This window comes from Pocillopora damicornis, chromosome 2 (genome assembly GCF_964200805.1).
Source record: "Pocillopora damicornis chromosome 2, jaPocDami1.2, whole genome shotgun sequence".
In the NCBI taxonomy this organism is placed as follows: Eukaryota; Metazoa; Cnidaria; class Anthozoa; order Scleractinia; family Pocilloporidae; genus Pocillopora; species Pocillopora damicornis.
This window is the reverse complement of record NC_142671.1, coordinates 25,635,078-25,656,097: the sequence shown is the minus strand read 5'-3', so window position 1 is coordinate 25,656,097 and position 21,020 is coordinate 25,635,078. Positions and strand designations below refer to the sequence as shown.

The window sequence follows — 21,020 nt, the reverse complement described above, 5'->3', positions numbered from 1 at the left end:
GAGGGGGGCGGCTATGTAACGCAAACTGTGGAACTTTTGATGTTTTAAGGGGGCAGAAATTTAACTACAAGTCTGTTGCCTAGAACGCATAAAGACACAGTTCAGTGATTTCCCGGGAACTTTGTGCCGGCCGCGGTCGGGCGTCAAACATGGCGGGAAAAACAACCTTGTTGAAACGTAAAATAACTGTCTCCACAAACTTGGATCAAAATTATCAAAATTATTTCTTCCCATTGACATAGCTTTTGCTACTAGTATAGCTGCTATGCAAGGTGATAAGAAGTCGCAAATGCTGTTGTTAATTGCGACTACTCAGTATGGTTTCTTCCCCCCCCCCCCCGTCCCCTAAACTTCGAGTTGCAAGCGGTCTGCTTGTACCATGTGTTGAGGGCTAACACAACAATCAAATGTCTGCGCACATGCGAACGAACGAATCATAACCAAGTTGCTCTAGATCTACACGAGCTACAAACAACCACACAAGCCAATAAGTCACAATGTTTTAAATACGTTGACTTGCATAATGTCGCTTCATTAACTGTAACCTCAACGGCAGAATTTATTTTAAAGTAAATATAAAATATGGGGAAACCAAAGTTTAAATGAAGGTGACACAACATTCATGGAAATTTAAAGCACTGCAAACATTATTTCTTGCGAATTCAATCATTTGAATTCAATTATCACTGATGTAAAATCAAAGTTCAGTCTAATCAAAGTGTATCTTAGAAACCAACCTGCGAGCATGGCGGGTTTAGATAGGACTGGAAAAGGAGAAAGTTCAATTCGAGCTCAAAATGCGATCGTTGTCATAGGGAAATTCCCCTTCCCCTTCTTTCCCAGCCTTTAGCAGTCGAACTGAGTTAACCACCCTTCCCGTCTAGAATTAAATACTCCCACTCTCTCTATTCCGTACTATCCCTCCGTCTCGTAAAGACAATGTCCCTGCTTTCTCCAAATGATTTTAAAGAGGAAATATATTCAATAATATTATTTTAAGAAGTGGCGAAACCCATTCGACCTATTAAATTAACGTCGGAAAAACCGTAACCGACTTCTTCTCCGAACTAACGCCTCAATGTCGTCCAAATCCTGTTCACGTATATGTTCGTACGTTGTCTCTAGTTGTTTCCCCCTTTGTTCGTTTGCTTTAAGGAAGGCGCTTGCTTCATCTGCAACAGAAACAAAATAATTTATCTTCTTTTCACTACTGGCACTGATTACTGGCTACTCTAGAATAGAAACTCAACATTCGAATTGGACCTTAACGCTAGTTAAGTATAGACTTCAAGCCAAATTTTCCAGCCCTCGATTCCACCCTCATTAAAAGATAGGAACATAAAAATATGTTTTTGATTTTGTTTTACACTGACAACATTACAATCCTTCTTTTTTAAGCGGTCAATTATCAGTGAAAACCACTGTGCTAAACATAATCTTGCGGTAAATGACCATTGAACTGGTCTGTGCACAGGTGACTTTTTGTGAAGGGTTTAAGGACACAAGTTTGGGCGGGATGGTCTGAAGAAATTCTTTTAGAAGTTCATTTGAATACTTTAGTCGCACGATTTTGACTGCGAAAGAAAAGAATGAAATTTGATAAAGAAATGGCAAGAAAATAAGCTATTTTTTATGGCTGCCCCCACTCCTTTCAAGGCAGCTCGTGGGCCGATTTACATAACAAAAGCTGAGAAAGTAAAGCAAAGAAATACTTTCTTACTTGATTGTCGTCCTCTGAAGAGTATGTCGTTGAGCGCAAATTCATTCACCGGCGCTGGGGTCACAGGCTTTTGAGGTGAATTTTTACTCGTTGTCTTAATCGTTTGTGGCTCGGGCCTGGTTTGCCTTGACACAGTGTTTGGCATTTTTTCCTCCGATTCAGTAGTCGGACTTTTTCCAGTATCTGTCCGTGGAGGACTTATTTCGGCGCATTGAACGAGACAGTTCAAAGCAAGTATAAATGCAATACACCACAACATTTGGCTAGAAGTTGACATAGAAAAATAGTGTATCAGAGAAAGTGAAGAGATTCAAATTATCATGAATATCTTTAGACCACCAGGCTTGTCTCCTGTTTGTTGAACATTAAGTGGGTCTAAATCTTCCCTGAAATTATGTTAGTGGGCCGGTAATTGAGAGAATCCACGTAAGGTTTCTATGCATCAAATAACTCAATAATATACCAAGACAAATTCACAATAAACGGTCTTACTTACTCTCAGTTGTTGATTTCCGTTTTATCATTTCCATTCAACTCTGAACTTAGAGTCACTAACAGATAACAATAGTGGCTACCGCAAAAAAAGGGAAAACTTACTTTATGGTTGAGATAGATTCTTTTGCGTCCCTGAAGTACTTAGTAACGGTGAACCATGCTGGCTTCAATTAATCAACACAAAATCTATGGTGGGATGATGGGCAGTAGCTGTGAGGACTATTTGGCTTTCTTGGCGCCGCTGTGATAGGACACACTGGTTTGATGCAGCAGATAGTAAATGGCTGCCGATTGAACAAATGCTAACACTTCTAAAGCCTATGATTCATAGAAGTGCTAAGAAGGCAGAGATTGATTGTTGCGATGGATACCTGAAACGAAAAGGTATTTTAGCCGCGACAAGTCGACCGTAAAAAGGACAAAAAAGTTATTAATTCTCACAAGAATAGAAATAATTGCACAACTTTTTGCTAAACTGCTACGAGTGTGATAAAAATTCAAGTTTTCATCACACGATGCGTCAAATAAAGTTGATAAAACTTGTCCTGTTTTCATACAATACATGTGATATTTTCGACCGTTGTCCGCAAGATCTGAACCACCTTACGAAGAACGACAAAGAGCTTCATTAGGCCGAGAGGAGTATTTTGTAATTAATTAGACGCTTGTTCGTTTGAATGTAGGAGACTAAGTTTTCCTGCCATTCCCTTTGGATACTTTATCAACAATATTATAATAAAAGGCTTTTCAATAAAGGAAAGTCAATGTAAACAAACCGAATGGCGGATTCAATTTGTCATGCCGGCTACTTAAACTTGCATATATTGAAATGAATAAGAGTTTCAGAATGTTCTCCTATTAAAAAGAGTCTTCAACTCCACGACTCTCAGGGCAAGTGCTCGCAGCTGACTACATATCCTCGTTATTTCAACTATGTTTTGTTGTGATTTGCGACCATATCTTACTTTCATTCTACCACTGTAAAATCAAGCAGCAAAACACGGTGTGGCTGAATAGTTGCGAAATAACTCAGAAGCTGATTGAAAACATCACGAGGCAGAAATAATATATTTCTCGACCAGTCAGCAAAAACTTAAGCGACCACTTCTGGCTCAAAAAATTTCTGATGCCGCTCGTTTCCTCGTTGCCTACGAAAGTGTTCAATGTTTGTGTCGGAGATGTTTTAAGGCTAACTGAGTATGATTAAATCCTTCAGCTCGAATTTATCTTTTATAGACTTACCTGTAAAGACGCCCCTTCGTTTTCTTCTCGTAGTGCAGAGTTTTTAGCTCTTTAATTCATTAGGAAATCTCTACTGCTACTAGAGTATGTTTCTCTCAACCGTAACACGCAAGCACAGGGATAAAAGTTGACAAATAATGAGGTCAATTTATGCATGTATGGTGATGTTCACGTGCTTCTAACGAGCCCTTTTTCTTGAAAAGTAAATATTTGTCTTAATAGGAAAACAGCTACAGTGCCAAATTGCGGACTTTTGTTCCCTACCCCTAGCAACCTACGAGAGAGGAAGGAATTATCCCTTAAATTGCTTTCAAATTGATTTTTTTGTGCATTCACTGAAGCAGTTAGTTTGGAATTCTTATATAGTAATTAATAAAAAGGCATCAACTCGGTCTCTTTTTTTCAGGGAAACGTAAAAAACACAAATGATTTTAAATTTGGAATGCCATGAACTGGAAATTTAACAATAGGAACCCATAAGTAATGAAAATGGCGCGCAAAGCAAGCGCTATAATTAAAGAGGTTTGAAAGGGATTTTTTCCCGTCAGGGGCCCGTCAGGTTTGACATTAGAGAACTTGAGTGATTTAGCAAGAAGACGGGAACTTTGTAAAATCATGACGACAACGAGTAGTGCTGAAATCTAGTGGCACGAAACGAAATGACAGTGCGACAAATCGCAGAAAAAAATATTTAATGGGCTCTAGAATATGATAGATGAATCAACAGACACGAAACTTTACTGGAATGAAATAATTTAAAGTTTGATCGCCCGTGCGGATTCATACAAGCAACTTACTTGCCATATCTATAATATATAGTACTTGCGGTTTTTTTTCTTACGCACTCTCTAATTGACAGGTGTCAGATTGTGACATGCAGATACTCGTAAAAATAATGCTTAAAAGTTTGTCGGAAGACTTTTGAATCACCTTTATCATTACGCAAATGAAAGTGTTTCGGTGAATCCTCTCTCTTTAATTTATACGTTACCTCTATTTAAAATACTCAAAAATTGTTCAGTTTATGGAATATCTTGCCGTAATTACAGCCCTAAATTAATCGGGTTCTTTTGGAAAGAATTTTGTTGAGTTTAAGGGAAAAAATAAATATGTTATTCACCAGCCTTAGTCGGTCCGTATTGAGAAAAACTGTGCCCTCTCCCGGCTGGCGAATCACATAAATCTATCCTCTGTTTGCACTTTTTACATAAATCTCAGAGGAGATAATCTCGTTGTCTTTAGAGTGGTCTTTGAAACCGAAAATTAAAAGGTGATGGTGATCCTTAAAGAATCGAGGTTAGGATATTCAAGGACAAATATAACGCTGACGTCTCGTTGCAACCTTCAGCTGCTAAGTCACTTCTGAAACACAATGGGGCGACGTTCGCAACACAGTTTCTTACCGTTATTTTTGGTGCGTCCACCGTTGTCAACTGACGTTCTCGTCCTCTCGCTAAATCACCATATTATGGACAAGGGATGGGCGCTTATACGGGGAAGGGCGCTCACAAAAGGCAGGGGAAGGCGCTTATCACAGCGTGGGCGCTCACTCGCGGAAATAGGGTATTTAGCCATGTTTGGTTTTATTATAAATAACACAACACAGGGAAAAAAATAGTTAGATATTCATCTTTTGCATGTTTATGTTTTGCAAGAGCCTTTAAAAATCTTTTAGACACAGTTTCTGACATAATCGATTTAATTTAATCCATGCAGATCAAAGGCTGTTAGACTCCTGCTGAAGCTCTTCACGTCGTTCAAGTTTAATTTTCAGTTTCAATTTTTTAATCATGCAGATATTTCCATCACATTAATAGAATAAGAGTTGCATGGTTCGAGTAACTCCTTTGCGATAATTTAAACTAATGAAGTTCAGCTTGGCTGTAACAATTGCAATGTGTATTGGAGACTAAATTACTTGATAAGCTAATTTTTCAGTTAAGTTTATTATTTTCCAGAAAAAACGTGAAAACATAGAAATGAAGCCGTCTTTAAGAATATTTATCATTTTTCTAAGCTACATGTTACCAAGCTATCTTAAACTATTTTTTCTTGCTCAGTTGAAAGTCTAGTTTTAATAAATTTCTGAGCAATGCTCTGATTGTAGCTTTGTAGTGATGTTTAATTTAGTCGTTTTCATGCATGAAGCGTTCGCATAGAGTTCAGTTTCACAGAGTCCATGCGAGGAATTAAGCTTGTGGAGTGAATAACCACAAATACTCAGTTCTTCGAGTCTTACACCCTTCAGCCCTTGTCATGTGACTGAACGTCACATCGTAAGGTCAAAGCATGGGAAAAGCGAACAAATAAAACTAATATAACTTCTATGAAGAAAATAACAAGCTTATATTGCTTCGTTTTGCAATATTTCGCGCAGAGTTATTGTTGCGCGGAATTTCAAGCTAAACGAAAGTGAAATGAAAAGAAGAGACGTTTGATTCGAGATTGTTTCATGTTCGGTGGAATTGCAGTCAGCGGTTGCGTGACTATTTTCGTCCATTATCACTGTGCCAAATACTTTTTGCTAACGAATATCCACAAAATGCCGCACCAAAACGCATCCAAAGCTTCAAAATAAGATGTCATGCCCTAGGAAAAACAAAGATGGTGACATTTATTCGTCCCACTGGCAACGAGTGACGATGATACTCAGGTAGGCGAGGTTCATTTCCGGCTATGCGCAGGCTCAGGTTGATGTCGCTTAACCGGTTGTTTGATCGAAGATTCAGCGCCTATGCAGGGCTAAATTTGCGTTATGTCGCCAAGGGTTTTAACAGATGTAAAAGTTGTCGATATCCAGAAACGAAAGGTTCCGAGCAAGCATTATGTAAGTTAACAGTGATATATTTATGATTGCATCTAACTGTGGGTCGTTTACCAGCTAGTAACTCGTGATCTGATATAAGACCACCGATATACAAACTATTATCCTCAATATTCACGCAGTCAACCCATAAAATACAACACTAATTCTGTTGTTGTGCAAATGACAAGTGAATCCGCTACTAACTTTCAAACAGAAGCTGAGTGAGCTAGTCAAAGGAATGATCGGACAAACACGATATTGTATTGTTTTGATATCTGTAAAGTCGCTCTCCAGTATCATGGGATTTCGCTATTGATTTAATCAACTTACTGGTATTGTGTGCTTAAAGTGTAAAGAGAAATCTCAGTTTCGAAAACTCAGCTGGGTACATATGCTTCTGATTTACAGCTGTTGTAACAAAAATGGGGCTGTTTGCCATAGAAATGACCACTACATTCCCTTGTGAAGTTTATTGAACACGCTTGTTCCCTCTCATGGTTGAGTCTTTTTCATGTGGTATCAACAATGACAAAGGAGGGTGGAGAGGGGGGAAATGTTTCATTAATTATGACATTATAGCTAGCCAAGTGCATTGTTTGAAACATTAAAAATCTCAATAACCTGTGTCCTGTCCAAGACTATGGTGTAATTACCAATTCACGGCTTGAGACTGGGCTTGTTGTCCTATATCATTCTGCAGTGCTAATAGCAGTTACTCTTGACTACTAATCTCTATTGATGTGGATCCTTCAGAAACTTGTAACCAGGAGATAGCATTTGTCACTGATGAAAGTGTCTGTTTAACCATTCTACATTGGATTGAAAAAAAATACAGTATTTAAAAAATTCTGTCTCATGATAAGCATACCTTTTTACAGGTTTATGTGATAAATGTCACTTGGTCAGATGGTAGTGTTAATGTTGTCTACAGGAGATACAGTAAATTCTTTGACCTTCAGGTATGTTAATTTTCTATTATATGAAGACAGAAATGTAAATGCCTCTTGACTTGAATTTAATAATTCTTCCTGTGAATATTTTTTTCTTGTCTTTGGTAAGCTCGTTCTTTTCCACAGACCCTTCTTTTTGGCTAAATAATCCTCTTTTAAAAATGAAAATAATATTGTGAGTGAATGCACACAGTATTTTTAAGTCTAGAATTTTATTTAGTTCTCTCCTCCACCTAGTCAATAATTATGGTAATTTTATAGGGTAAATAATGGAAACCATTCCCAACATGCTTCAATTTCTGAGAGGCTACATTGCAGTTTGTTTCCCCATAACGTGCAGTGTACCTTGTTTTTGTTATTGTTGTAGATCCATGTTTAATACTCCTGCAACATTAACCCTTCTTGTTCCTTTTGATTTAATCATCTTCCTTTAGTGATTGTTTTCTTTCTGTAAACTACTATGTTAGGTCTCCTTATATAAAGCTGCTGATAGATGCAATATTGGTCAGCCTTGCTTTATCACATAATGGTAACAATGCTTTCAAAATCCTTTGCCCTTGAATTCTCCTAGTTATGTTATCCTAATTTGAAATATTTGGATAATAAATTTTTTAGTTGCTATTGCTTAACAGACTAAACTTTTGGAGGAGTTTCCTCATGAAAGTGGTGTAAAAGATCCTTCGAAGAGGATTTTGCCATTTTTGCCAGGTTTGCTACAGCATTCATGTAGTTTGGATGATACCAGTAAAGAAGTTATCACCATATTTTAATCTGTCATTTTGTTGTTGATGTTGAAGAATTGGTCTATAGTCTCCATGCTTTTATGTGGTTCTTATAGCAAATAGGAAGTTATGAGAATATGGGAAAAGTGTGTCAGTTACAGGATGTTTAATTGAAAGACACTGGTAAATTTCAAATGCTCTCCAAACTACTCAAATGCACCTGCACTATTGGAAATAAGATTTGAAACAATGTGTGCCAATCAGAGTTTTTGGTGGTTTGGAATGACAGTGTGCAAAACCTATGAATAATTTTCATATACATATTATTATTATAATGATACATATCATTATATATTATAACAATTATACATGTTATTATATATTGTAATGATTATACATGTATATATTTGTAAGAAGGGAGTTTCCATAAGCTCTTATATTTGTATGAACTTCGGGTTAATTATGGACTATCCAAATGTGTGTGATGAATTGTGTGATTTGTATGCAGGTAAAATTATATTTGGAAGAAGTCATGTGCGAGATGTAGCATTACGTAGAAAGGAACCCATTGGTGAATATTGTAAGGTGGGACAAATTTCAGGAGTGATCTGAGTTCTCTTTAGAAACCTTCTGTTTTTACCTATGAATTCCCAGCCTCCTGTTTTCACTATTATTCTCTTACTTATTGTTAAATACCTCTGGCAAAGGTATACAATGTTTAGTTTGTGCCACCATGCAGTCTTTTTTATCTGTACATGTACTTTGTCAACCTTGTGCAGTATGTGGGCCTTTTTTTCCTTGGAACACTTGGCATGAAGCTTGTCATTAATTGATTATTATAATGTTAACATATTTCAGGAGCTAATCTCGCTACCACCCAAGATATCCACTAGTGGCACTGTATTGAAGTTCTTTGAGCCACAACCAGAGGACATAGACCTTCCATCTAAGGAGTAAGTTTGTTTTACGTTGGTTACTTAAGTCCAGTAATTTCATTGCCATTTCTTTTTTAAATATATTTTGGATGAAAAAGGAAGAAATTTCCTAATATAGTATTTATTTTCAATGGACAGCTTTTTAGTCAAAGAAAATTGCAGGAAGATTATAATGAAATTTGAAAATTTTATATTGACCAGTAATGAGATTAGACTTAACATATATACTAAGTTTAAGAAGGGGAATGGGTAGATGGTTTTGAAGCAAAATTTATCAAGAGATTTGGAGATTGAAACCAATAATCCCCTGTCAAATGGGTATGGATACTTTTTGAAAAAGTGGTAAAAGCTATTTCATTTAAAGTAATTTTAAACTATTTCCTCTTGTAGGAAAGACAAGAAAAGAAAGGAAAAGGATTCAGGTACTTTTCTAGTTCAAGCATTTTCGTTTGAATGCAAACTTGGTTATGAGAGTGCAAGTTTTCATTTTTCTTGATGACATTAAGACTAGTAATTGTATGAGGACTGAGTGGAGTAAAATTCAGGGAGTAATTGGGTGAGTTATTTTAAATTGGCCGAGAACATAGTGTGAGGTCATTTGGAAATTACTTGCAAAATTACCCCTGAATTGTATGATATAAAGTGCAATTACCAATTAATTCTATCAATAACAAAAATGCAAGAAACTCTGCATTGAAAAATGTCATATACAATCCAGCTTTTATCTGGAAAGAAATCTTGCACACCAGACATGAGATCTGAGTGGTACTTATAAATACACCACAGACTTACTCAGTGTAAGATCCTCTTAAAAGCAGAGGTCATGATTAAAATTTTTTGTTTTCTTTTCATAAACAGCTGACCACATAAGTGGGCCAGTTATGTTGGAACAGTATGTGGCCATTGCAGATTACAAAAAGCAGAATAGAAATGAAGTTAACATGGTTGCGGGAGATATTGTGGAAGTTATTGACAAGAATGAAAATGGTATGGGACTATAGTAACCCTTAAATTGCAGTGTAAAGGGGAGATGTGATTTGAGGCTGTACAAACGAAATCTTTACACATGGAATCTTCAAACAACTCTCCATTCCAACTTTATCTTATTTGAAATTATTTCTTGGAAAAATTATGATGAGTCATTGTGATATCTGTTTTTTTGTGCTTGACTGACAGTTGACCTTTATCATTAGTTTTTCAAAGCTGGTGCTTTTTTTAGTTGTTTTACGGTCTGAGATAGCTGTTCCAAATGAGGTAGAGTAAATATCTGCTTGTCAAGTGACCAATAGCTACATAACATTTCTACAATGCTTGTCATAAAAAAATAGTGATACTTGTCTAAACCTGTTGAAAACACCTCTTGGTTAACAATTTTGTGCTAGAAGAGGAATGAATATTAGCTAACAATCCTAATCCAAGGGTAGGAGTATTGTTTGTCGTGTTTTAAATCTAGGAAATATTAATTTTGCCATTACTCTCACTCCCTGGTTATTGTGGAGAACAGCTCTCTGAAAAGACCTGTCCACCAACTTTCAGCCAACTGTTGGCTGACAGATAACTAAGAGGCTACTGACAGGTTACTAGTTGGCCAGTACAAAAATTTCAATTGTATATTTCTAACAATATACCCACTCTTGTGACCTAATCATTCTTTGATAAGCTGGGTAATAGCTTCCAGGTGATATTCCCTAATTTAAAATTCCAGTAAGATGATATTCTTTGTTTAAATTTTACTCTAAGAATTTAGATGCTTTTGCTGTTGTTTATGGAGAAAATGTTTTTGGTTTGTAATGGCGAATTTTGGAAAGTCAAAAAGTAATTTGCAGGGGTCCCAAAATACATCTTGATCAAAGCTCAATTGAAAGTACCACCCAACAATTATCTAGGTAACTGCTTGATAGAGGTTTGATTGCATTATGATAACCGTGCAGACGATTGTGGCAAGATAAAGTTTAAGCTTCAACCAATTAAATGGCACACTTCTCTCTTCTCTTTATAACTTTCATTTCTCTCTTGTCTGTGTAACCTTCTGTACAGTCAAGCTGTCAAAATTAACATTAAGGGGTTTTTCAGCAGGCTATACATTGCTATGGTAGCTTTAAACTTGGGAAGTTGATCATTGCTTTTAACTCATAACAAGTGGTCCATAAATTGCCTTAAACCAAAGTAAAAGCAGCTATAAAGGTCTATTTTTTTTCAAAGCTAGAATACTTTTGGCTTTTGTGAGATTTACCTCAATTTAATGTGATTATTTATCAGGTTGGTGGTTTGTTAATGTAGATGAAGAGCAGGGTTGGGTTCCAGCAGCTTATCTTGAGCGTGAGGATGGCAGCTTAGATGAGTCTGCCAATCAATTAGTGACTGAATCAGGAGGTAAGTTACCTTGTTGTACCAAGCAAGTGATCAACTTCGATTCTAATGGTGTATAATGGTATTTTATAAACACTAGCCACTTTCGGCTGGAAATTATGCTCGGATATTTGTCCGCCAAGACTATCTACCTGAGAATTTCTGTGAGTGAAGCTCAAAGAAACAGGTACATGTAATGTAAATTTACGAACATATTTGCGAGCCGTATGGAGACTTACGTGTTTATTATTCTTCAAATTGTTTTGGAACGGATAGAGAAAACTGGATACCATTAACAACAGATGTTGACATCTCAGAGCGACTTAAATAACAAACAAGTTTGTCTTTATTGTAGTAGCAACCACAAAACACTCTTCCAGATTATGTCCACTTTAAAAGGAAGACATTCGTGGCCTTGGACGTAAAGTTCGAAAATTGGGGTGCAACATGTGAGGATTATCGCTGGATTTTACCAGTTTAAGTTGAGGCATTTAGGGCTACGGGACGCACCCAAGACAATCACGCTCGAACAAAACTCTTTGATGGAACATTAGATATATGTCTGCAGGTCTGAACGTCTTTCTTTCAACAATAACAAACACCTCCTCAATAATAACAACAGCTTTCATAGCCTTTACTGTGTCATCTTTAGCAACAACCACAATCACAGTACCAGATACCCTCAATATCAGTTGTGATCTCCGTGCCCATCGTACCCATGTGACTTGTTCGATCCTATTTGAGTCTTCCCTTCTTCGCTACTTATCTTTATTTTTTTTTAAGAGAGAATGATTACAACAACAACCTACAAAGCAGAACTCGATGATGAAATTTCATTTGAGGTTGGCGTTTTAGTGACCGTGATAGAGAAGAATTTTGATGGATGGTGGCTTATTCGGTGAGTACTCTCCATGAGTACTCTCCATAATATTTACATCAATTAAATTGTCGTCAAAGCCTGAAATGGATCAAGCAATATACGTTGTAACTGTTAGTTATTAAACGGTACAGAGGAAAATTGAAGAAAGGTGTGCTCTGTTTGTAGGAGTGATAATAATATGTGAATGGTCAAGGCACAATTTTCATAACGCCCTCTTATGCTTTTTCTTAACATTCTTTAAGGTATCAGAATCGCGAGGGTTGGGCGCCAGCCATGTACCTCAAGAAAGCTGATCCCTCTCAGCTTGAAGCCATACGACATGGTTCAGAGTCTTTAGCGAGAGAGAAAACTGCAAGCGTGGCGAGTGGTGTACAGAGTGCTTCTAGACTTCATGGTATGGATTGCTTTTCAACTTCAACAACCGTCCTGTTAAAAGAAAAATGAATATCATTATATGTGAACTGCAGTTTAAGAAATGAATATGACAGCGATCTTCGCAGTAATAAACACTACTTAAGCAGTAGTGAAAGTAAGGCCTGAAAAAAATTCAGGCCTTTGTGGGTTTATGGTTGGCTCAGGCCTTATTGTCACTACTGCTTCAGTTGTGTTAATTTCTGCGAAGATCGCTTTCAACTTCATTTCTTAAACCGAAGTTCACAAATATGATTTTAGTATATTCACAGTCACTAAATCATAACTTCGCGGGTTTATTTGGTAAGAATTAATATAATGACCAGCTCCCAGATTCCAGGCTTGTTATTTCAATTGGTAGAGCATTGCACCGTTATCGCAGAGGTCATGGGTTCAAATCCTGTGCAGGCTTGAATTTTTTCCATTCATCCTTTTCAAGTGTTGGAATTTTTCAATTCGTTCTTTGACGTGCATCGTTACCAAGCTTCATTTCGGGTGTTTGCTTTTTTGTAATTTTGCATTCTCTAAACAGGCTCCAACAAAACTGGAACGAAAGGTCGGAAAGTGCCTCCAAGGAAGGCTTCGGTAAGTCTTTAGCAAAAAGACTCTTTTAATAATATTAGAGAACACAATCTATTGTAGACTATAGAGTGCGGCGAAACGAAATTTCCATGTCTATCTCTGTTTTCTCATTGAGTTCGAATAATTTACAAGAAGAATTTCTGGGATTAAATTTGTTACAGATAAATTTCTTTTTTTTTTGAAGAGTTGACTTAGCCTGACCGATAAAACTCCTTCGATTTAGTCTCTGAGTGTCCGAAGGCCGAAGTCTTAAAGCCAGTCCTTCATTTTTTTTCACGTTCCAAAAAAAGTTGTTCGGTTTCGATTCACTGGGTTCTTTGCAAGACTTGCATCTTATATAGGTGACTCGGTCACCTTCGTTTCCAGGGCCTTTCTCCTGTTACGTGCGTTTTCTTGGCCGTCATGATTGTTCACACGCTATTAGGACACTCTTATCTGGGAGTAATTATATTGAGATAAGTAAACTAACACACATACATTGTGCTTGATCTCCAGGTCAAAAGGTCCAAAAAGTTGCCAGTTCACATCACAAACATGTCGTACGAGAAAACTATGGCTATACGCGATTCACCTACTCCAAAGTCTCCTGAAGTAGAATATTTTACCGTTGGCGACTTTCGTTCATTGGGTGTAGAGGGAGCGTTAAACTTTACAGAAGGAATGTCTGTGGAAGTTGTCGAGAAAGCTCCAAATGGATGGTGGCTGGGAAAAATCGGTGGAGTAGAGGGTTGGATACCATCCTCATACCTGGGTAAAAGATTGCTGGAGAAACAACAAGCCAATAGAGCAGAATCTTCAAATGCCTCAATAAACATTCCTAAACCCTCCCCTCGTATTCCAGAAAAAATTCCAGAGGGTAACGCTACATTTTTCACGTTAGCAGATTATAATGACACTTTTGAAGGTGGCATTTCCTTCAAAGAAGGGCAAACAGCGCAGTTAATCGAACAAAATCCGGATGGATGGTCATATGTTAGAATCCAAGGCAAAGAGGGTTGGGCACCAACAAGCTATCTTGTTTCAAGCACGGAAAAAAAGTCTGCAGCTCCTCCTCGACCAGTCGCCCCTGTAAGCGCAAAGCCGATTGCAAAACAAATGCCGAACATCGCGTCATCTCAGTCTGGAAAAGGTGTAAGTTATGCTCAGTCGCAGCAAAGGAAGCCCTTACCAGTTCCTGCAAAGAATACCACCAAAATGGCTAATTCTTCACTGAATTCAGTTCCTAAGAAACCTGATCTTCCGGCCAAACCTCAAGTAAAACCACGTTCGAAGATCTCGCCTCCAGAAGTCTCAGTGAAATCATCGATTACGAAACCAACTCGTGTTCCTGTGAAACAGAACATCTTCTGCAAAGCCTTAGAGTCTTTCTCCTCTGAAAATGGTGAAGGTTTATCGTTTTGTACTGGAGACGAATTTGAGTTTGTAGAAGACTCCAATAATGGGTGGTGGTTGGTCAAGACAAAGGGTGGAAAGGAAGGTTGGGTACCAGCATCTTACTTAGAGAGGGTGAATATTAAACCAGTAGCGCCCAAAAGACCAGCAAAACCAAACCCTCCAAAGAAGGTGCAACACCAAGATACGAAAACTGTTTATGTAGCTATGGCAGAATACGCTGACGAAGGGGATCAAGATTGTATCAGCTTTAAAAAAGGCGATCGCATGGAAGTGCTTGAAATGGATGAGGGAGGTTGGTGGTTAGTTACGATTGGAGGAAAGTCCGGTTGGGCGCCATCAAATTTTTTGAAACCTTTGGAATGAACTGAATTCAGAGTAAGAATGATTCAAAAATGAGTGACAGCCAAGGTTGAAGGACTTCTTAATTTCTCAGGCAGCATTAGGGCCCCGTCCACACGCATCCGGATATTTTTGATTCTGCAACTTTTTCGTTGCGGATTGGTCTTCCGTCCACACTTACCTGGTGAATACGGTTGATGAATCTGCAACTTTTTGAAACACTTCTCAGAGTGCAATACGCGTTAACGATTGAATCCGTCTATTTTAGAATACAGGGTAATTTAGTATTATCAACTGAGTTGATAACGTAAATTGGCCACCATGAAGAGTTTCAAAGCTCGCGTTTCGAGCGTTTGCCCTTCGTCCGAGCGAATAAGGAGGGCTAACGTTGTCGACATTTTTGATGGTTTTGGCCGCTCTGCTCATCGTGATTTTAACCAATAACTCGACCTCATGATTTGTCCAAATAAAGGACTCTCCTTTACATGTCTTTTGTTTGATTGTGACATCTTTTCTCGTACTATTTATCGCAGCCTCAAGTCTCTTGATAGAGCGCATGCTCTGTTGGAGAAAGCGTTGAGATATCCGGATGCGTATCGAATTCATGTGAACGGACTAAAACGATTCGAATGTGGTACGTGTGGACGCGAATTTTCATTAGACCCGCATCGAGAAAGTTGGGAATCAAAAAATATTCGAAGAAGTTTGGAAACTGTTTCTGACTCCCTTAAGCAAAGGGAGCTGACTTACCTGTTGACGTTAAACTAGTGAGGGGTGAAACAGTGGCTTTTTCATACTATTAGATCATTTCTTCTCATTAAGAGATCCTATTAGTATGTCGGTGTGGGTTTGAAATAAACTGGTGACATAATGCTTTCTCTTTTTAAAATTTTGCCGAATTATTGACTTCTTATCAGTTTAACTCAAATTGGAACAGGGTTAACATTAATAACTCTTTTGTTAAAGATGGCGCTACGGTTAGAAAAATATTTTCGGCTGCGCCTCGTGTGCCACTTTTTTGTTCTTATTACATTTTGACGTCATCTGTGATCTATTACTGAACAGACGCACGGCAACTTGGAATCTATTTGTTTTATATAATAAAGAATTTAAAAAGTTTTAATGATGACGTCATGTATACGTCTGTCCTCCAATAGATCATAAGTGAGAACCAATCAGAATGCATGCATAACTGAACTTATTATATAAACTCTCATGAAGCACGCTACAATAAGCCAATCAGAATCCCTGTTAGAATGGTTCAAATAAACTGATTGGCTGTACAAGACTAAAGCTGTAAAAAATGTCAAACCATCAAAGTTCAAAAACCATCAAAGTTCATATTCTGCAATAGTTTACAAACTAAAATAGCTCGGCATGTCGAATTTAACACTTTTGCCTGAAGTTTTTTAGTTTCTAATACAGGATCTGAAAGTGAAATGTTCAGTGAAATTCGGCCCAGTCGTGGCTCACAAAAATACGTAAGTTATTTTACATGACAAGTAGAAAACATACTGTTCAAGGCGAGCGTATTATGAATGAACAACAGCCGAATTCACTAAGACAAAAAGATCGCTCGGAATGACAGCGCCGTAAAACTCGGTTGCAGTGACTGATCTGGCCTTCCACTCAACGCATCGGAAAGGTAATCAGGGCAAGCTCTTATTTTTTCACTCGAAGGGTAGTCGATTTAGTTCCTGAGGCTTGCTCCACTGCGATGACCGAAGATCGCCATGATTAGCTAGCCGCGATAGACCTTAAGTCGCTCTGACACCGTCATGAATAGTATGAATTTTAACAGTTATGCCAGGTTATATTTTTCATCATTCCTGTTTTTTTTCTATTTGAAATCGAAACTTAATATACTATACAAGTGTTAGCTGTGTTTAATTTTTATTACCGTACGTAAACTCGCAATCTAACTGAGCGTGAAAACCGTTAAAAAAACTCGGACTGTCTATCTTGTGTTATCTTTGAGGATTTTTGTCTCTGCTCACATTACAGTAACGTAAATTACTGCGCCTAGCATTTTTGCAAACCTTTGCTCGCTTGTTCCAAAATTTCACTTTCAATTAACTAAAGAAAAGCTAGAAAGAAGTCCCGGAAAAGGTCGGACATAGTACGATTTGGCAGATGGCGTGACAGCTTTAGCTCAGTTCTATGCTCTATACTCTCATAGAGCACGCTCTTTCAACCAATGACAGTACGTGTTATATCCGAGCTTTATTATAATCAATGATAGAATTTAGCTTTAGTTAGTGGGAGATCAAACTGGTTTATAAAACTCATGTCATGTTACCAGCTGTTAATTAAGGTGAACAACCACCAAACTTACAATAAACACTGAGCTTTGGGGCGAAGACTGCGAGTCTGCCAAGCTTAGTAGACCTTACTTAATGCGCAGGAGAGGAGACTAGCCAAAAGACCTTCTCTTCCCGGCCAGCACTTGGTCCAACTTTAGTGAACCTTTAGTCTAAGGGAGTTTTCAAAACATTCAATCGAGAAATCAATTGTTTACTGCGTTTCGAACAACCCGTAAGAACGTCTTTTGTTGCTCATCTGTTACACCTGAGTTATAATTTTTTCGGTCATCGATGTTTTTCTTTCGGTAGCTGCCATAAGGAGCCCATATATCTGATGATCGTTTGTATGTCATTGTCCAGTTGAACACTCCGTTATCTCGTGTCTCTCTTAGAGGGCTCGGGTGTTGTATAGTGAGAATTTTCCTGAATAACATAAACCCAGCGCTGATTGGTTGATCGTTGTCTAGGTAATTCACTTGGCATGTTTCTTCCATGCAAAATGACGGCGTCACTTTGACGCAATAACTGTGTCGTCAGTTAGGTTACACCAGGGAACTTTACACTTTTGAAGAGATTCCGCCGGCCATATTGTGGTCGGCTGGACATCGAATATCCTAGTGTAGAACAGGGATTACTTTCCACTTTTCAGATTCATTGTAATTTCCCAAATCCCCATGAATTAAAACAATAATCAGTGCTAATGCCAAAACAGTAAAAATGAGTGAAAGTAACAGAATTGTGTCGCATTTCAAGATCCTGCCCCGCCTAACGGTAATCATTTCATAAACAGCGTAACTTTTAGGTCAGAACTGTCATTACGAAATTCCAAGCTCATCGCAATTCAATCTCTGTATATTCAAAATTTGTTTTCCCCTACACAAACAGGTGCCATATCATGTTGTGAGTCTCGGAATATTGTATTGAACTGTCATCGTAGCTACGCAAGGCTAACTTGAACTTCTTTGTTTACAGCTCAAGACACGCGTTAATGTACAGTCACCCTAAAACACATAATGAAAAGTTTTTGGAGCCACCAAGGAAACTTTTTGCTCGGAACCAGGGAAGGAGAGCTAATCATGACATAAATCCATCTGGAATAATATGGTGGCGGAAAAGCGACGATCTCTCATCAAAATCGTGTATTTTTACGTCGAAACAACTATGCGCCAACACAATGATCCGGTTACTAGCAACTCAATCATGGTTAAGTGATACGGAAAATGTTAAACATTCCAAGCATTTTAAGAGTTTGTCGACTTGCGTCGACGACGAATAGGAAACGCTGGACAAACCTTACCGTGGACCTGCCACAGGTATCTCACGGAAAAAGCGACTAGCCCAAGCTGCTTAGCGCAAAATGCGCCACAATGCCCGACAAAGTGAAAATAATCCCTATTGGCTGATTACGAAGGTACTCCCACTGGGCTTGTAAGATTCTGAAGATGAAAAGTTTATAAACCGCCGCCACTTTGAATAAAGCTCTTCTGGCAAAATGATATATTCAATTATCTTCAAATTTTCAAAAAAACAAAAGTTTGACCGAAGATTGACATTTAAAAAGAAACGCATTTATCAGCTATAGATTAGTTTTGGAACTTAATTTAAATCCGATATTTCATCCTTTAGAGTAATCGTCCGCCTAAGGAAGTTTTATCTAAGATTGAATGTGGTCGACTCTGTCGTTTGCCAGATATGCTCGATATGATTTTATAAGATCTCATGCAAATAATTGTAAGCTGTGTGCAAGTCCATATTAGTTATGATAATGGGACTATTACTCGGTCTGAGTGATAACAAAATAGGACGACTGCGCAGCGGGAGTCCGATTTGTCTATCACAAGTATGATTACAGAACTAATAATATACATGGAAAAATTACTCCTACGGGCTCGTGCAATTTTGTTAGTCTTCAAAAAAATTTACTCGTGCTTATTTATTCCAAATTGCACTCGAAATCATGTGATTACCTATACGAACTGGACGACACGAAATCTTAAAATTCCGAGAAAAGAAGAATTGCCAAGTTATGAAAGAAAGGGAAAACCAAGGTTGTGATTGGTTGACTTAAACTACAACTTTGAATGTGATTGGTTAATTTAAACAACAATTTTGGATGCGATTGGCTTATTGAACCAGCTGATAACAAACTTGGAAAGTAAATTAAAGGAAAAACAGGAGCTGTTTTGAACCAATCACAATCGGGAAAATTTGTAATTTTTATGATTAGTCCAGTTACACAATTCCCTACTGAGAGCATTATGTTGATGGGCAGAATTACCTCGAAAATGAAAGGGGAAACTTAAGGGCATACAGGAAATTTACACAGTAACAAAAACAAAGGAAAAGAAAAGAAAACCATGGGAGTATCTTCATTACTTTACTTGGCTGGTGAAAACAGTAATCTTTTAGGACGGATCTGTTTCGACGGCTTTACATATTAAGCATGCATCTCAACCCTTAAAAAAATCGACGCTAATTATGATAAACTAGACCTCTTCCTCAACAAAACTGCTACTCTTGATTAGATACCATTTTACTGCATCACTGCGTTGTTATAAGCAGAATCCCACGCAAAGACAACTTGCTCAGAGCTCATGTAGATAACCCCTGTAAAGAAGTCTAATCGTCTAGGCCATTATCATATCAAAAGGTATTCCAACAAACATCTCCCGTGAGCCATTTATTATGCTCCGAAGAGGGTCGTGAAATGTAATTTTAAACTGAATACGTTATGCTTTTATTCATTCTCTAGAGAGCGAGTGAGTGTGTTGGTGTCGACAAAGACAGCTTCTTCAATTTCAGCGACATATCACAATGGAAAATTTCATTTTACATCATTGGGATAATCAAACAAATACAGTCGCGAGGTTAAGGACCTGTTTGCTTGCCAACTGCGTTGTTAATGCTATCGGTCTGTTTATTGCAAGTTTTGGAAACGCCGTCATCCTTCTTTCTATTTGGCGGACCAAGTCTCTGCATTCACCGTCCAACACTTTGTTGTTCGCACTTTCATTAACTGATTTATTAGTTGGAACCGTGACACAACCACTGTACATTATAACACGGGTGTACTTTCTTGTCACCGGCAAAGATGGGCCACTGGCTCTGATGTCTGCTTTTGATGTCATTTCAGGCAGTCTGTCGGGAGTGTCATTTATCACCGCAACTTTAATTAGCGTGGACAGGTACCTTGTACTTTTATTACACTTGAGATATAGATGCCTGGTAACAAACAGAAGAATTTGTGTGTTTATCCTCGGCTCTTGGTTGTTGTCAGGGACATGGGGATTCATCTGGACGCAAGACATTCGATTATTTTACTTTCTTGGGTTTGGTTCCTCAACGACATGTTTCTCTATCATACTTTTAATGTATTACAAGATTTATCAAGTAATCAGACGACATCGTCGACAAATCAACAATCAAGAAAACCTCAAACAAAGTTCTCACTCAATTGTCAGCAGAATCAGCTTTCCGAGTTACACTAGATCGGTGGTAAATACGTTCATTGTTTGTGTCCTTCTCTTTCTCTGTTATTTCCCTTATCTTTGTACAGCAGCTGTCATACAACTTGGTGGACTCAGTACGGCCAAGAAGATATCTTTGGAAGTTTCTGGAACGATAATCTTCGTAAATTCTTCTCTGAACCCGTTCATATATTTTTGGCGAGTAAAAGAGTTTCGAAGTGCTATTAAAAGTACCCTGCGGCGATTGACAAACACTCGGATGCAACCACCTAGTAGTTAACACTCCACAAAGAGATTTTAGCATTGCAACTAACCTTTTTGCCATGCAAAACACTGTAAAAGTACATATGTGACGTTCGTTAAAAAGATCATTGTGGTGAGAATATTTTGAAAAAAGTGACCTCCAATTTTATGTTCAATTGGC

At 37.9% G+C, this 21,020-nt stretch overlaps 3 protein-coding genes across 4 annotated transcripts; 2 read left to right on the top strand and 1 right to left on the bottom strand.

Moving 5' to 3' along the window:
* Positions 1-489: 489 nt before the first annotated feature.
* On the bottom strand, positions 490-4,943 carry LOC113680123 (uncharacterized). 2 transcript variants are annotated; one of them, XM_089197435.1, is made up of 4 exons: positions 4,861-4,943; positions 2,318-2,586; positions 1,721-1,983; positions 490-1,172 (listed from the first exon to the last, which is right to left on the bottom strand). In XM_089197435.1, the coding sequence occupies exons 3-4, from the start codon at positions 1,977-1,979 to the stop codon at positions 1,030-1,032; spliced, it is 402 nt and encodes a 133-aa protein (XP_089053561.1). In that variant the 5' UTR covers positions 1,980-1,983; positions 2,318-2,586; positions 4,861-4,943; the 3' UTR covers positions 490-1,029. The 2 variants fall into 2 exon arrangements, with proteins under 2 accessions (XP_089053561.1, XP_027052921.2); XM_027197120.2 differs by lacking the exon at positions 4,861-4,943 and adding an exon at positions 3,458-3,597.
* Positions 4,944-6,121: 1,178 nt separating this feature from the next.
* Positions 6,122-15,949, top strand: LOC113680101 (SH3 and PX domain-containing protein 2B). Its single transcript, XM_027197096.2, has 12 exons — positions 6,122-6,284; positions 7,142-7,222; positions 7,846-7,921; positions 8,444-8,520; positions 8,794-8,888; positions 9,261-9,292; positions 9,729-9,857; positions 11,130-11,243; positions 12,003-12,117; positions 12,342-12,493; positions 13,043-13,095; positions 13,588-15,949. Exons 1-12 carry the CDS (start codon positions 6,213-6,215, stop codon positions 14,848-14,850), a joined length of 2,259 nt encoding a protein of 752 aa, XP_027052897.2. The 5' UTR covers positions 6,122-6,212; the 3' UTR covers positions 14,851-15,949.
* Positions 15,950-16,330: 381 nt separating this feature from the next.
* On the top strand, positions 16,331-21,018 carry LOC113680108 (histamine H2 receptor-like). The gene is made up of 2 exons (XM_027197106.2): positions 16,331-16,471; positions 19,882-21,018. The coding sequence occupies exon 2, from the start codon at positions 19,944-19,946 to the stop codon at positions 20,874-20,876; it is 933 nt and encodes a 310-aa protein (XP_027052907.2). The 5' UTR covers positions 16,331-16,471; positions 19,882-19,943; the 3' UTR covers positions 20,877-21,018.
* The last annotated feature ends 2 nt before the right edge of the window (positions 21,019-21,020 follow it).